This window comes from Colossoma macropomum, unplaced genomic scaffold (assembly GCF_904425465.1).
Source record: "Colossoma macropomum unplaced genomic scaffold, Colossoma_macropomum, whole genome shotgun sequence".
Taxonomy (NCBI): Eukaryota; Metazoa; Chordata; class Actinopteri; order Characiformes; family Serrasalmidae; genus Colossoma; species Colossoma macropomum.
The window spans coordinates 29,814,477-29,830,557 of record NW_023494792.1 but is presented as its reverse complement, the minus strand read 5'-3'; the positions used below and the strand labels follow the sequence as shown (position 1 = coordinate 29,830,557).

General features: G+C 39.4%; 1 protein-coding gene across 1 annotated transcript in view; it reads left to right on the top strand.

Moving 5' to 3' along the window:
• Positions 1-16,081, top strand: part of nell2b (neural EGFL like 2b) — an 83,237-nt gene that overhangs the window by 15,988 nt on the left and 51,168 nt on the right. The window contains exons 4-12 of the mRNA XM_036576820.1: positions 8,554-8,727; positions 8,889-8,985; positions 9,237-9,309; positions 9,466-9,548; positions 10,628-10,756; positions 10,913-11,015; positions 11,889-11,980; positions 12,616-12,718; positions 15,582-15,716. Of these exons, the coding sequence (XP_036432713.1) occupies positions 8,554-8,727; positions 8,889-8,985; positions 9,237-9,309; positions 9,466-9,548; positions 10,628-10,756; positions 10,913-11,015; positions 11,889-11,980; positions 12,616-12,718; positions 15,582-15,716 (989 nt within the window). The remainder of the gene's footprint in view (positions 1-8,553; positions 8,728-8,888; positions 8,986-9,236; positions 9,310-9,465; positions 9,549-10,627; positions 10,757-10,912; positions 11,016-11,888; positions 11,981-12,615; positions 12,719-15,581; positions 15,717-16,081) is intronic.

Here is a 16,081-nt window from a genome sequence, read left to right as displayed (position 1 = left end):
TAGTTCCAGCACTAAATGAAAGAAGCTAAATTTGGAAGTGAGTGGAAAATTGTGTACATTTGACTTTTTATGGAACCATTCCTTTAAAGACCTATTTGTTCATGTGGATTCACAGGAAACCCATAAGAATTACTAGTGTTCTTCCTTGTAAAAAAATGTATGGTTCTGTCCAGTTCAAGGGTTTTTTAATCATCATAAATCCACGTTTATCTGAAGGTTGTTCGGCGCTAACGTTTTTGCCATGATAATCTCTAGCATATCAACAGCATAATGTCAACAGCTGGCATCCCCTGAATAGATCACTGAGATCAGGCATAAGCCACAGCATATTAATTATGAGCTAAAGTTCAAGCTGTATTGCTATAACACAAGTGTCATTGTTTATCTCTTCCACACACAACACCACATTTGGTGCACTTAGAAGCACAATCTTGAAAGCCATGATCATATATTGGAATTTTCATCCACATAATATGAAAAAAAGCCATGAATGACAGCCTCTTCATTTCCTTTTGCTTTTACCTATCTTAATCCTAAAGAGAAGAAAGAGATAATCCACAAAGGCGTTCTGTGAAAATCCATCAGGGTATTGAAACGTTGTAGATGTGTTTGCTGTCCCTGACTTGTCACTCCATCATCTTTAGAATGCGTGCTGATGCATGGGCCACCCTGCTGATGGCGTGTGTGTAATGCCACTGAGTGTCCGGTGACATTTCTTAAACACATACTGTATTGATTATGTCTCCCCTTTAAGGTCAGCATGCTCACAACACGAGGGGGCTTACGGATCAGTGCTTTTCTCACCAACACACATATATTAGAGCTTAAACATTTATCCGAACCTGACTTGACTTGGCTGCTCACATCCAGTTCAGACGTCATTTTCAAGATATCTGTTGGGCTTGGGTTGGGTTCAAATTTTGTGTTGGGTTCTCCCGGCCTGCGCTTATATTAGTTTACACTCTCCCCTGCTTTAGTTTTTCTCCTTACTTTATTTTTCCACCCTACTTTCTTGACCTTAGATCTTAGACTGGTTTTTAATGTTGCATGATAGTCACCCACTTCTGAGTTTAGCACTGAGATCAACAAGTTCCATGTTGTGAGAAAATGGATGAGTAAAAGGTTTGGGCTGTATAACAGACATTAAGTGAATGAGTATACCATGGTATTTGAAAAATGATGACACTATTTCAAAATTATGACATGTCAAATTTACATTCCATTTTAAAATGACCAAATAAACACTTGCCACATATTTCTATTACAAAAACAAGCATAATAGTGGCTCAGCGATGGTGAAGAGCTACACGCCACAGAAAACATTCGATTTTGGCTTTAATGTTTGGCCTGCTAACTGAGCTACCATTAGCTACTGTTTGTCCCAAACAATACAAATCATTTCAGCATTCTGTCGCTCCAACACCGGTCACTTGACTCTCACAGACGCTAGTGCTAACCAGCTCCTCTCACCTAGTTATCAGCACTATTTAATATTTAGCAATTATTAAATAGATGGTTTGATATTTACTGAATGATGGCTTGGAAATCTTGTTTTGTGACCATATAAGCAAACTAGATCTTTTAATTATTTTAAAACATTGCAGGATGAGACGGCGCAAAAGAGACATAAAAACTTTTACATCATTTATGGCACTTTTACTACTACCTGTCGCTGTGGTGTAATTTAACCTATGCTATCCTGTCTGGTTTTGTTTGACACTTTGGGTGATGACGAGTTGGCTTGGGTCAGTTCAAACTGAATTTTATTGAGCTCTGGTCAGTCTCGGACTCGAAACTTGATCACATAGGTCAAGTTGGGTCAGATTCAGACAAAATTCTTGGGATCAGGTTCGGACTCAAAAGTTGATGATGTAACTGATGTAGTTCTGAGGCTGTATTCGGGTTTGGATAAAACTTTTAGGCCTGAAGTTGTAATGCATACACAGCACTAAATCCTCTTGCAATACTGGGAGACGCTTAAAATTGCTGCACAAAGCTAAACCACATGTTTCTAACACATATATCTTATTTTTATCATTACATTTGCAAATGAAGCAAAAGTTGAACAGATAATTAGCCACATATTCATGCTGATTGTGAGTTTGATGGATAATCTGATTATGATGGGTTATCTTATTGGATTACGTACTTGCTGTAGTCAAGATGGATAGCCAAATCAAACAGATGCATACTTAAATAGTCAGATACGCACAGTCAGTTTTTAGTAGATGGCAAATGTAATTGATTTGCACATAGAGGATTAATAAATAGTAAGACAGCAAGAGATTCCACATTCTCTGTGTTGATGATGAGTTCCATCCTTGAGTGAGTGAAAAACTGCTGTGTGTTCAGCTCTGGAAATGCAATCACAAATGTGAAGCTGGCACTGATTGATGTGTCTATGGTGAAGGCAGTTGCGTGTGAACACCCTGAGCAATGTTAATTGCTTTTGCCCCCTGCCCTTTCTATCCCATCTCATTGTGTTACTCATAGCTCATTTACATGGATAGAAAACTTGGTAGATTAATTTCCATGGTGAAAATATTGCTGCTGATCTCTAAATGTGGAGTTTGAACTCTGTTTGCTAATGTTCTGATACAGAATGTTTATGACATATACCTTGCCGACAAGAAGGACTATTCACTTTTAATCCTAAGTTATTTCCATTATTAGTGCCAGTAATTTCTTATTCCTGCAGATGAGATAAACACTAACACTACTTTGGATGCAACTTAAAACCCAATTGTGTAATACTTGTACATATAAAATTTAAAAACGAACCTGTGGGCTGTAGTACTGTATGTGGTGTATTCATTAAAGATATTAGCGGTGCGACAATATGTATATTTGATACGTATTGCCGTTTGCATCACAAAATAATATGTTTTCATTTGTTTTGTTTGTTTATCATTTTCTTAGAAGACATGCAGTAATTAAAAAACTAAAAACAAAAGTGCAAGATGTATATTACATGTTGCACATAGGCATTTGGCAAATGTTATTATGGCTCACAATAAAAGTAAACAAAAAAAATGTATAGACTGTAAGACTCAAAATTAAACAAACTGAGCTTTACCAGTTCATTTACAGTCAGATCTTGTGTTTATATAAAGTGTGGCTCTTTCCTTCGGGGTGAAGTGCGTGAGAGGGAATTTTCTAATGTGGCTCAATCACTCCCAGCAAATCCAGAACTCTCTATAGCCGAGCAGCTATCAGAAGCTATAAACATGCCTGTAAGTTCTTTTGCCCATTCAGTAGCAGCACACAACAGCTACTTGATGATGTTTCATCTGCTCTGGTAACTGAGACGTTTGGGTGATGTCTTCACAAATGAGTTAACAGGGTTGGGATGTAACAGAATACAAGTATTGGGAAATACATATTCAGAATACAGAAATTAAATTTTTATATTCAGTCCAAGTTATGTTTTGTTTTCTATTTTAATGTCAGTGTACATCATGTAGCGAACATGCTCATTAGACGAATTTTAAAGAGGATCTCAATTAACGGCCACTTTACAAACACTGAAGTTCCTACTAAAGCCTGAGCAGACTGATAAATCAAAGAGATGAGTTATTAGTCTCAGTGTTAATGAGCTTTTCTGAGGGATGATCAAATTAACATGAAATGTATTAACGATTTTCCTATATTCCTTACCAAGATGTGTTGTAAATGTATTCTGAATGTGATTTATATACATTACTTTTTATGTATTGTAAATGAAACACATTACTGGATACATTTAGGATTCAATATTCAGCCATCACTACTTTTTCAAAGTATTTTGCCCAACCGTGTGAGTTAAGATAATTGAGGTATTGGCCCTAGCGCAGTGTCGGCACTGTTCAGCCTACCACTCTTTAATAATAATAATAATAATAATGTATTATACATTATACTTATATAGTGCTTTTCAAGAACTCAAAGACGCTTACAGGTTTTCAAAATACAGAACAGTAAAGACAAACATGAGAACATGAAGCACATGTCATAACATTGCAAGCAAAAACATAGCAGGACTTGGCAAAAGGGCTGGTTTAAGATTGAGAATAGTTATAAGCAACACAAAAGGGATCAGTTTTTTTAAAACTTATGGTTTTAAGTTTAGATTTAAAAGTAGAAACAGAGTTGGTCTGTTGAATATGTGAGGGAAGAGAGTTCCAGAGTCGGGGAGCCAGCCTAGAGAAAGCACGATCACCGTACCCATGTAGGTTGGAAGGTGGGACAGTGAGTAAACCAGCAGAGGAAGACCTGAGAGTGCGAGTTGGTTTGTAGGGAATAAGGAGATCAGACAGGTAAGACGGAGCAAGTTTATGTAGAGCTTTGTATGTGAGGAGAAGAATTTTGAATTTTATGCAGTATTTTACAGGAAGCCAGTGTATGGCAGTGTATGTTGCAGCATGGGTGTAATATGCTGATGTGCACGGGTGCGGGTGAGAAGGCGAGCAGCAGAGTTCTGTACCATCTGGAGTTTGCATAAATGGGAGGAGTTAATACCAGCAAGTAGAGAGTTACAATAGTCTAGGTGACTAGAAATGAATGCATGAACAAGGGTTTCTGCAGCAGACTGAGAGAGTGACGATCGAATTTTTGCAGTGTTACGGAGATGGAAAAAAGACGTTTTAACTACAGAGTTGATGTGTGCACTGAATGAGAGAGTTGAGTCAAAGAGAACGCCCAGATTTCATACCAGAGGGGAAGGGGACAGAGTTACATTGTCGATGGAAAGAGAGAAAGAAGTTTTAGAGAGAGTCTAATTGGATCCTATAAGAATAAGTTCTGTTTTGTCACTATTTAACATGAGAAAGTTGTGCTTCATCCAGGTTTTAATTTCTGTTATGCAGTTTTCAAGCTGGGTGAGGGGTGGATTTTTAATAGATTGAGCGCTAATGTAAATCTGTGTGTCATCCGCATAACAGTGAAAGTTCAGCTTAAAACTACGTATTATGTGGCCAAGAGGAAGCATGTACACAATAAACAAAAGAGGTCCAAGGACTGAGCCTTGAGGGACCCCCTGAGTAACCACAGACATATGAGAAGTACGGCCACCGAGGGTGACAAACTGTTTTCTGCCAGTCAGATATGACTTAAACCACTCCAGGACAGTGCCCCTAATGCCCAGATCATGCAGCCTTGATAGGAGGATTGAGTGGCTCATTGTATCAAAGGCTGCATTTAAGTAGCAGAAGGATGCTAAGAGCACCAATATCTGCAGACACCAGGAGGTCATTAGTGACCTTTATTAAGGCAGTTTCTGTGCTATGAGAGGGACGAAATCCGGACTGGAATGGTTCAAACAGGCAGTTAGCTGATAAGTAATACCGGAGTTGGCTAGCCACAGTTCGTTCAAGTACTTTGGACAGGAAAGTGAGGTTAGAAGTTGGGCGTTAATTACTGAGTTCTAGTGGATCAAGGCCAGGTTTTTTAATTTTGGGTGTGATAGCAGCAGTCTTGTAAGCAGAGGGTACCTGTCCATAGAGAAGCGAGTTATTGATATGAGTTTACATAATTTGGTGACTGTTGAGAAAAGATGACGAGAGTTTGTGTTCGAATTATTAATGAGACCAGAGAGGTAGGCTGATTTAGCTGAATGCAGGGCATCTCTATAAGCTAATAGGTGTTGTTTGTAAGCCTCTGCATGAACAGAGAGCTTTGTTTTCCTGAAAAGCCTTTCCAACCGGCGACCACTTTGCTTCGTGGAGAGGAGTTCATTGGTATACCAGGGAGAGGAGGTGACAAAGTTTGCCCGTTATTTTTGCGCTCGACTGGGAAACCGAAGTTCTTTAACAGGAGTCCAGCTAAAGCTTGCTCTCTCTGCTGGCCATTTCAAACAGCTTGGCTAATCAACCAGCCAAGGTAGACAATGCTGAAATTAGCTTCTCACTTGAGTGCTGCATCGTTTAAGGTGGAGTGGAAAATATAAAAAATGTCAAATAAGTTAGCGTGAAATCTAATTTTATTTGATTCACAACGCATATCGTCTTTACCCCTGTATCAAAAAAATATATATATATTAACATGCGTCCCTTTAAAGAATATACAGTAATGCTCTAGAAGAATGTTGCATGTTTCTGTTTATGTCACAGTGAAGCAGATCACTTACCTCACAAACTTTTGGTCACTTTGTGAGTGGGTAGTGAAGAAGGTTCGCTATCTAGAGGGGAAAATGAATGCTGAGTTCTAGGGTAGTTCTGTGATCAGATGAAAAGCAGTTCAGGAAAGTTCTTATATTGTTTTAAAAATGTCAACCACTATGAAACTCTTCTGCTAACTTCTCCATCTTCTCAGCGTGTTGTTTGAATATAGACAAACCACATGACAAAAGTTTGCTGATCTCTGTAGAAAGCAACGGAAGGCAAATCAAAAATCGACGCACTCCTCTGTCACCTGATTACTAAGGGCTCACATCTGACTTGATTTGCTTCTCTTTCCCCAACTATTTATAAGCCCTGTGTTTGTTTTTTGTGAAGTCTTGTATGTTGCATTTATGCTTCGGAGTCTCCTGTTTGGTTTATTTCGCCTGGTTTATGTTTATAATTTGGTTTATCATTTCTGCTCTTTTTGATTATGGTTTAATCTACCTAGTTTGTTTTTTTTCTGTTTACAACCCTGCCTGATTTGACTGACTCTCATATCTGTTTCACGAATCCGCTTTTACATATTTTAAATAATAACTGACCTATTCTCCTTTTTTTACCCCGCTATGTCTCTGCTCCACTGGCCAAGCCAGAAAATGAGTGTTTTCAGATGTGAAACTAATTTTATGGCCATTGCCTGATTCAGGAAGGTCTTTTGTCTCATTTCATCTGTGTATTCTCTTTTTTCTGTCAGTGGCTATATAAAAGTGTTTGTCCTGCATATACTTAATGATAATCTTCAGTAATGTCCATAAACATTTGGATGTTGACAAAGTTTTTGTTATTTTAGCTGTCTACCACAGCATATTGGAATTGAAATTAAGTAATTAATATGAGCTCAAACTTTAGATGCTTAGCTTTAATTTGAGGGTATTTACATCCAGATTGGGTGTAGGAATAACAACCATTTTTGTACATAGCCACCCATTTTTGGGGGCTCAGAAGTAAGCATAAAAACAAGCATAATCAATTTTAATACTTCCTTGCAAATCCCCTTGCAAATACTTTGTAGTCAATGACTTTGTGAAGTTTGCCATAGACATCACCAGACACTGGGTTTCTTTCCTGGTGATGCTCTGCCAGGCCTTTACTGCAACTGTCTTCAGATCTTAGGGCATTCTACCTTCAGTTCTCCCCTAAGTAAGCAAATGACATGCTCGGTTGGGCTGAGGCAGGTGACTTGACCATTGCAAACATTCTACTTTTTTACCTTAAAAAAAGTCTTGGGTTGCTTTCACAGTATACTTTGTGTCATTGTCCATCTGTGCACTGTGAAGCACTGTGAAGCACTGTGAAGCACAGTTCAATGAGTTTTAAAGCACTGGTTAAATCTGAGCAGCCCTACACAGTTCAGAATTCATCCTGCAGCTTTTGTCAGCAGTCACATTATCAGTAAATACAAGGGAAGCAGTTTCACTGACAGCCATACATGTCCATTGTATAACACTACCTCCACCAAGCATGACAGACAATGTGATACGCTTTGGATCCTGAGCAGCTTCTTTCTTTTCACCATGCTCTTCTCTTCCCAACCTTGTAGTACAAGTTGACCCTTGTCTTATCTGTCTTGTCTCCGTAAGATGTTTCAGAACTGTACAGGCTTTTGTAGATATTTTTTGGCAAACAGATCTGATATTCCTGTTTTTGAGGCTTACAAATGGTTTACATCTTGTATTTTCTCTGGTGAAGTTTTCTCTTGATTGTTGACTTGGACACAGATGTGTCTGCCTCCTGGAGGTTGTTTTTAGCCTGGCCAACTGGTATAAAGGGATTTTTCTTCACCAGGGAAAGAATTCTTCTGTCATTTACCTCAGTTGTGTTTAAGTGGTCTTCTGGGCCTTTTGGTGTTTCTGAGCTCACCAGGGCATTCATTCTTTTTAGGAATGTACCAAATAGTTGATTTGGCCATACCTAATGTTTCTGCTATCTCTCTGATGGATTTGTTTTGATTTTTCAGCTAGTGATGGCTTCCTTCACAGCTCTTTGGACTTCATATTCATAGTTAACAGCAGCACATTCCAAGTGCCTTATGCAAGTGCTCTAGATCAACTGTAGACTTTTTTATCTGCTTACTTGTAAGGTGAAAGTGAAAAAAAAAGTTTATTTTATGTAAGGAGTTTTTTCTTTTAATACTATTATCTCTCAGATTTCTCTCATATTTCCAATGCAAGATCAAGCTGATAAGTCTACAAAGACATTCCTTTGTAGAGATAAACTACAAAGTGTTTCTTGCTCATCTTTACCAAGGGTGCCAATAATTCTGGAGGACCCTTTATGACTCAGCCGCTTCTGTAATGCTTTGCCAGTCACTGTTGTCATCTGCCTGATCCTGCTGTTTGAACCACATGAGTCTGGCAAGCTTTTCATTTGTATTTGTGTAATAATGCAGTAAAGTGGAACTGAACTGAATTTGCAGGTATTTGGAGCTGGAGAGCAGCGGGCAGCGCAGTGAGGTCCGGCTGCACTACTGGACAGCAGAGAAGCGCACCCACACTGAGGTGTTCCCCTACAGCCTGGCAGACGGCCGCTGGCACAGAGTGGCCCTGTCACTTAGTGCCTCACAGCTGGTGCTGTATGTGGACTGTAGCAGGTAAGAAAGACCTTTAGACTACTGCATTTTTCCATGTAGCTCAGCCAGTTTTTCTAGGCCAAGGACTTGTTTATTCTCATGTCAGAGAACATAATTGACTACATTTGAGTACACATAGACTACAAAAGACTGTGTTCTCTTTAAATGCTTCTTGTGTTTAGAATCTACGAGAGGCTTGTGGAAACGCCATCTATGGATGTTCCTGCAGGGACAACTGTGTGGCTAGGACAAAGAAATAATGCTCATGGATTCTTCAAGGTTAGTGTGTCTTTGAACGTTGCACTGATATGTTATTGTTACGTCTCATGTTCAGACATGATGGCTCTGGCTGAACACTGCTGTCCTTTCAAAGAAAGCTCATTTGTTCTGCTCATCAGGGGCTGTGATTGAGTCTGCTTCTGTCAAACTGATGGTGATAATAAATGAACAAAATTCTGCTAGACCTGTGGTGAATAGTTACTAGTTTGATTCATCTGTCTGTATGTTTAATTCTTGCTCTCTCTCTTCAGGGCATGATGCAGGATGTTCAGTTGCTGCTCATGCCTCAGGGGTACATTTCTCAATGTCCAGACCTCAACCGCAGTGAGTGCAGTTCATCAGCCAAGAACACACTCATATATTAGACATCTTATTAATATTGGATTAAGGTGTCGCCTAGATGGTTATGAATTAAAATGAATAAGAATTCATTCTAAATGTTCATTAAGCTGTCCTCTCAGTGATTTCTTTCCATTTCAGCTTGTCCCACATGCAACGATTTTCACGGTCTGGTGCAGAAGATCATGGAACTTCAGGATATTTTGGCCAAAACATCTGGAAAGGTAATAGTTTATACTGTACTGAGCATTGAAGAGAAGGTATGTGAAACTGTAAGCTGTGCATTACATTATAAAAAAAAGTGAATGTGAAAACCAGATGTATGAGTGTTGAACCTTAAACTTAACAGACTTTATTATTTTGTCATGCTTGTAAAACTCTAATACAAGGTGCAGGTATGTTGTAATTAGGCCTGTCATAATTATTACATACTCCTGATTGCAGTTATTTAAGGTGACCTCAGTCATTATCCTCAGTCGTTAGCTTTCACAACCGTATGTTGCCACAAACAGAAGGTGAATTTGTTGCATTTAATGCATATAAATAAAAGAAAGAGGAAAGCCCATTCATTGAGACCCATCACAAGTCTTATGAGCACAACAAGTTCTAACTTCTGACTGGTGCTATCACATGTTTAGAGAGCAATGATAAAGTAATGTTTGTTTACCTAATGTTTGTTAATAACTGCTTTAGAGTGCAGCAGTGAGTAATGATTGTTTATTTAAGCTTGAGCTGTTTATGTCATTGGATGCTAGTCAATATTGACAGCTAGGAAGTAAGGTTAGTTATTATCAGCTTTAGACTTATATATGCATATAATGAAGAACAATTCAGTTGTTAATCACAATTATTTGTACTGCAGTTAATCATCAGCTAATATTTCATATTTGTGACATGCTTAACTGGAATTACAATTTGGAGCAAAGAAAAATGTCATTTAATTGTCACATATAATTTTACTTATTATGACTGAAACTGTTAGAAAATCACATCAGTTACAGTTTTAGGCAATTAATGTAAAAGCCTTATAATCAAATCTGTGACCTTGTTTCTTTTCATGCTGTCATAAACTCCCTTCTGCTCTACTCCTCTCTTCACCTCTCCTCTCTTCTCCTCTCCTCTCCTCTCCTCTCCTCTCCTCTCTCCTTACCTCTCTCTTTACCTCACTTCTTCACTCTCTCCTCTCCTCTCCTCTCCTCTCCTCTCCTCTCCTCTCTCCTTACCTCTTTCTTTACCTCTCCTCTTCACTCTCTCATCTCTTTTCGGCTCTCTCCACATCTGTCTTTGTGTGTTCTGGTTGTAGCTTGCGCGAGCAGAGGAGAGGATGAGGGCTCTCGATGGATGTTATTGTGAGAGGACCTGCTCTCTGAATGGAGAGATCTACAGAGACGAGGAGGTCTGGATAGATGGGTGCAAGAACTGCACGTGTTCGGTAAGAGTTTTAGGCCGGCAATCTAAAGGAGACAAGAGCTTCTTTGCCTTCAGCTGTGCATTAGTGCACACAACACTGTAGCAGTGTTCGTTTAAGCTAACTGAGATGATGTGTTTGAGCTAACGGAGGTGTGTTTTCTTCCCGTTTGTCTTATAGAATGGTACTATTGAATGCGAGAGCATCTTCTGCCCTGCACCTCAGTGCCCTACGAACACTGCACCAGCCTACATTCCTGGAGCGTGCTGTAAAGAGTGTCAGCGTGAGTAAACACAAACACAGATACATGCATGCTAACTATGTCTATGTTGATGTTTTTGCTCATCCAGAAAGATCATTTTTAGTTCATCCAGAACAAGAGAGCAGGAGATGATTAAAAAATATATGTAAATATATGTGTTTGTATTAAAAATATAAGTGCAGTATATGTGATGTTTTAAAATATATGTGCTAAATATATTTGAAAGTGCAATTTTTAAATATGTAAATGCATGCCTTTATATTGAAATATATTGATGACCAACAAATTTACAGACTGTGCTTGGACATTGGTCAAACTACCTGTCTTAGTCAACAAGTATTTGAATAAAAAAATGTGTCTATACATGTTTTAATGTAGTCCGTACTTTCTGAGTTTTAGCCATTTCATTTATAACTCTCTGTAACTGTTCCAAACCCTTTGATGCTTTCCAAATCCCCTCACCCCCTTTGTGTTTCTCTGTATTCTGCCTAAGCCGTCTAATCAAAACCCAAGGCCAGTCACACACTTCGTTTTAAAAACAGTCCGATCGTACCCTTGTGTTACAAGGCTATCCTGGCAACAAATGGGAGTGCCCCCACAACCCCAGCCACCCACTCATGCAAATTCGAGCGCACACACAGACACATTCACTTGTATCATAAATAATTCAAGGCTGATTGCGAGCTGAGCAGTGGCATGTTTCAGTAAGCAGGGCTAATGGCTGTTTGACTAATGACTAAATCTGTTATTTAACTGGAGTGCTAACTAATCTAGTATGCTGATCAGATATTTCTGTCTCTGCCTGAATCTCTCTCTCTCTCTCTCTCTCTCTCTCTCTCTCTCTTTCTCTCTCTCTCTCTCTTTGTCTCTCTCTCTCTTTGTCTCTCTCTCTAGCGGTGTGTCTTTTCAGGGGGAGGGTTTATGTGGAAGGTGATCGTAAGAGTGTGCGTGACTCTACAGGGAACTGCCTGCTTTTTGAGTGCAGGGTAAGCAGAAGGCAATTGAAGTGATTGTGTCTAATCCTTTCCTGATTCATATCACATTGAGTTGGGAGGTGCTACAAGATTTAACTTATGGTTCTGATTTGAGAGGAGAGGTTTAAACAGTATTGTATTACAATTACTATTTACTCTATTAGAAACATGTGCCTTGTAATACTCACTGACCACTTCGTGAGCTACACCTATCCTATAGGTCACTCTGTAGTTGAACAATTACAGGCTGTAGCCCACCTGTTGTTGCATGATTTTTCAGTCCCCCTCCACTCCAGTCATCATCAGTTAGTTTCTGACCACAGGACTGCTGTTGTCCAGATTATATTTGGGGGGTGGATAATTCCAATGCACAGCAGTTAGCACTGGGGTCAGAAACTGACCATTGATGAAGAGCTAGAGGAGAGCTAAGACAAATTATATCAGCAGTCTCTAACTGTACACCAGCAGAATGGAGCTACAAAGTAGGGGTTTCTGATAAAGTGACTGGTGAAGATATTTTAATGGAATTGTTCACATTTTCTCAGGGTACAGTGTGGCACAATAATATAGAACATTTGCTTTAAAAAAAAAAAATCCTCTGTCTCATTTATTCATGTATGTGTGTGGACATGCATGTGGGTGGACAGGATCGTAGCATGCGAAGAGTTGAGAGCACGTCGTGTCCAGAGCTGACCTGCCCTGAGTCAGAGCAAATAACCCTCACGGACCGCTGCTGCACAGTTTGCCGTGGTGAGACACGAACATATACATATTTGCATACACAATTAAGACACAATTAAGAGTTCCAGCATGGGTGATGCTACTTACCAGGGGTTACCAGTCTTATGCACGTAGGGCTGGTGTGGCTGCAGGTTTTTATTCCAATCAAACAGAAACACCCATGATTCCACTTGTTTAATCAGGTGGTCTCGTGTCTTCAAACAACTGATTAGGTATATGAGGTGAGCTCCTGCTTGGTTGGAATGAAAACCTGCAGCCACACTGGCCCTTTGCCCTGCCGTGTAACATCATGTAAAAAAATCACGAAAGGAAGGATCTGGACTAGAAAGGTAGGATCTGGTCCAAGCCCATGTAAATCTGGAACAAGTAGCAAAAATATCAAAACTGAGCAAAATTTAACATTTATCATCAGAATATTAAGAACACTAATTATTGTTATTTCTATTTGTGCTCACTGATCATTATCTAAGGCTAATCGCAGTGAGTATAACGAAGCTGTTCCAGAGAAAATGTCATTGCTCAAATGTTGTTCTTTGATAGCTCAGGACACTCAATGGTGATTAAACCAAACATTTAATATCAGTCTTCTAAAGAATAGCTTGCCTTTTTTTTTCGTGAGGACGCTCACTAGACAGTAAGGCAAAAAGCGGTTATCACACACATAAGTTTTTCTGCCTCCACAATCCGTTTGTCACACTGCATGCGTTCATGCTTTTTTTTCTCTCTCTTAGCTCTCTCGTTCGCTGTTGCTTGAATCATTTGTTTTATGAGTTATTTTTTGAGTTATCATCTCACACTCCAGGACTTGTGAACGTCATAAAAAGTCATAAAGATCAGACGTGTTTGAAAATATTGGAAGGTTTCCGGTCACTCTGGACCTGGATCAGAAGGCTAAAGATTGCCTTGTTTCTCTTCTCACACTGACAGATCATCTACACAGCTTCCAATCAAGATCCCAACCTGGATTGTAAAAAAAAAATAGGTTGTGAAAATTTAACAGACAGGCCAAATCAAGGATCAAATCAGGCCAGAAATCCTGTAGGGTAGGAACAGCTTAAATGTCCTTATAGAAGAAATAGCCCTAGACCAGGGGTCTTCCACGGGCGGCTCTTTTACTGCCCTGTTGTGGCTCCATAGCAGAATTTGAGATTTTAAGATACAAAATAAAATAATCCTCCTTTGCAGTAAAATAAACCTTTGTTGATCATTCTAACACAGGTTTAACAATAAATAGTCTCAAACACGAGTTAATGTAGAACTACTAATGCACCAACCTTTAACCTTGAAGGTTGGCGTGCAGGGGCATAGCATAGCAACCATAGCAACGCAGACTACAATCTCACATAGCTAGTAGCTAGCAAAAAGGCAAAGAGAAAGATTTAAGACAAACGTTGATAATTTGGTGACAAATGGACTTTTATAAACACTCCAGCTAGTTTCCTTGTATGTTTAATCTGCAACAAAAACCTATCAAACACTAAAAAGTCACAAAGCTGATGTCAGCTTCTCGTTCGCCAGCTTCTTGTTAGAATTCTCCTGTTCCAACTTAAATGGTGCAGCAGTTACATTCTAACAAGAAGCTGGTGAATGAGAAGCTGACATCAACCTCATAAAAAGTTGAACGTTAAGAGACATTTACAAGAAGAAATTCTACTGTTCAGGAAAAGTTTCCTGCCAGAGATGCGAGGAAAGTAGCTATAGCTGAGCTAAAGCTGGAAGCAGAGCAAACGAAAGTGCGTTTTCGTTTATATTATATTTTGTAGCCTTTACTGGTACATTAGCACATACTTTATTAGCACATATTTACAGCCAATATGGGAAAATGGGCATAAAATTTTGTGGCTCCCAAAGTGGTTTGATTTTTGTTGATAGGACAAAATGGCTCTTCTTAACATTTGGGTTGCCAGCCCCTGCACTAGACAGAAAAAAGACACGAGATACAGGAGAGATGAAGGAGTGATGAGAGTTCAGTTGCAGATAAGTGAGTGTATTTTTTTCAGCAATGTGTGACTTTATTAAGATCTCTACCAAAACCCAAGTGAAAGACACTTGATATTACTGAAATATCTGAGCAGCAGGAGACTTGAGCTGAAGTCTCCTTGGTCTTTCTGTCTGATCTCACTGATGTCTAAGAGAACCTACACCGCAAAAAATGACTCATCAGATCAACCTAAAAAATGACTTAATGCGGTAACAAGCCATTAAACTAGTTTTATTTAACTCAAATAATTTGCTTTGTTTGTGCAAAGTATTTATTAGTTTGAATAAAACTAGTTTAATTTACTTGTTACCACATGAAGTAATTTTTTAGCTTCATCTGATGAGCCATTTTTTACAGTGTACAGAGATATTAAGGAGGCCTCTGTTGTATTTTTTCTTTCGTGTTCGGTTTGTTCAAGAGAGGAAACCAGTTAATCAGTGTATTCCTCACTGGGAGTCCGTCCATTCACTTCTATTAACGAAGAGTCCTGTTATGACGGAGCTAAGAATAGATGTCTGGTATACCAGGGAGCACAGCATTACTGTAAACAGTTTCACACATACACACACTTTCCCAAGTTTAAAAGGTGTACTTTATATCACTGTCTCCTGTGCTAATGAGTTCTCTCTTAAGGTTGCTACCTCTGCTCATTATACACATAAACAATAGACTCGGTCAACACTTACCCATGCATCTCCCTGACACCTCCGAGCTATTTTTATAACACATACAGAAGCCCACACTCTCTCTCTCTTTCTCTCTCTCACTCACTCACTCACTCACTCTCCTCTCTCCCCCTTTCTCTCTCTCTGTTAATGGGACATTGATGGGAGATGCCAGGAAGACACAGAGGTGCGATGTGTTTTGCCTATGTCTGTGTGTCTGTCACAGGACATGATTTCTGTGCGGAGGGCTACAGCAGCAGCTGTGTCGAGAACTCAGAGTGCGTGAATCTGGAGGCAGGAGCCTGCTGCAGCTGCAGAGACGGCTACCGAGCGCTGCGGGATGACAGCGCTTACTGTCAAGGTACTTCGCAGCTTTCAGACTCCTCTGGGCACAGACCTACAGAACTTGAATGATATGCTATGCACGTTTCAGTAGACTTCATGGAAATTAGTATGTACACTATCATTCCAAACTGTGGAACGTTCTGAGAGGTACATATTTAAAATGGTTCTTATAAAACAGATAATTCTTGTCCTGAAATCTGTTTGGCTGAGCCTGGCTGGAAGCCATTGTAAAATAGTTGCTGTACACACATCTATGATGGCCTCACAACAGTTGAGCTCTGTATAACTGCACCAAGTCACAAAAAATCCTTGTGCTGTAAATAAAATAAATTTTGACTGAAATGGTGCTCACACGGGCCACCAAGTGCATTGATGAAGTAA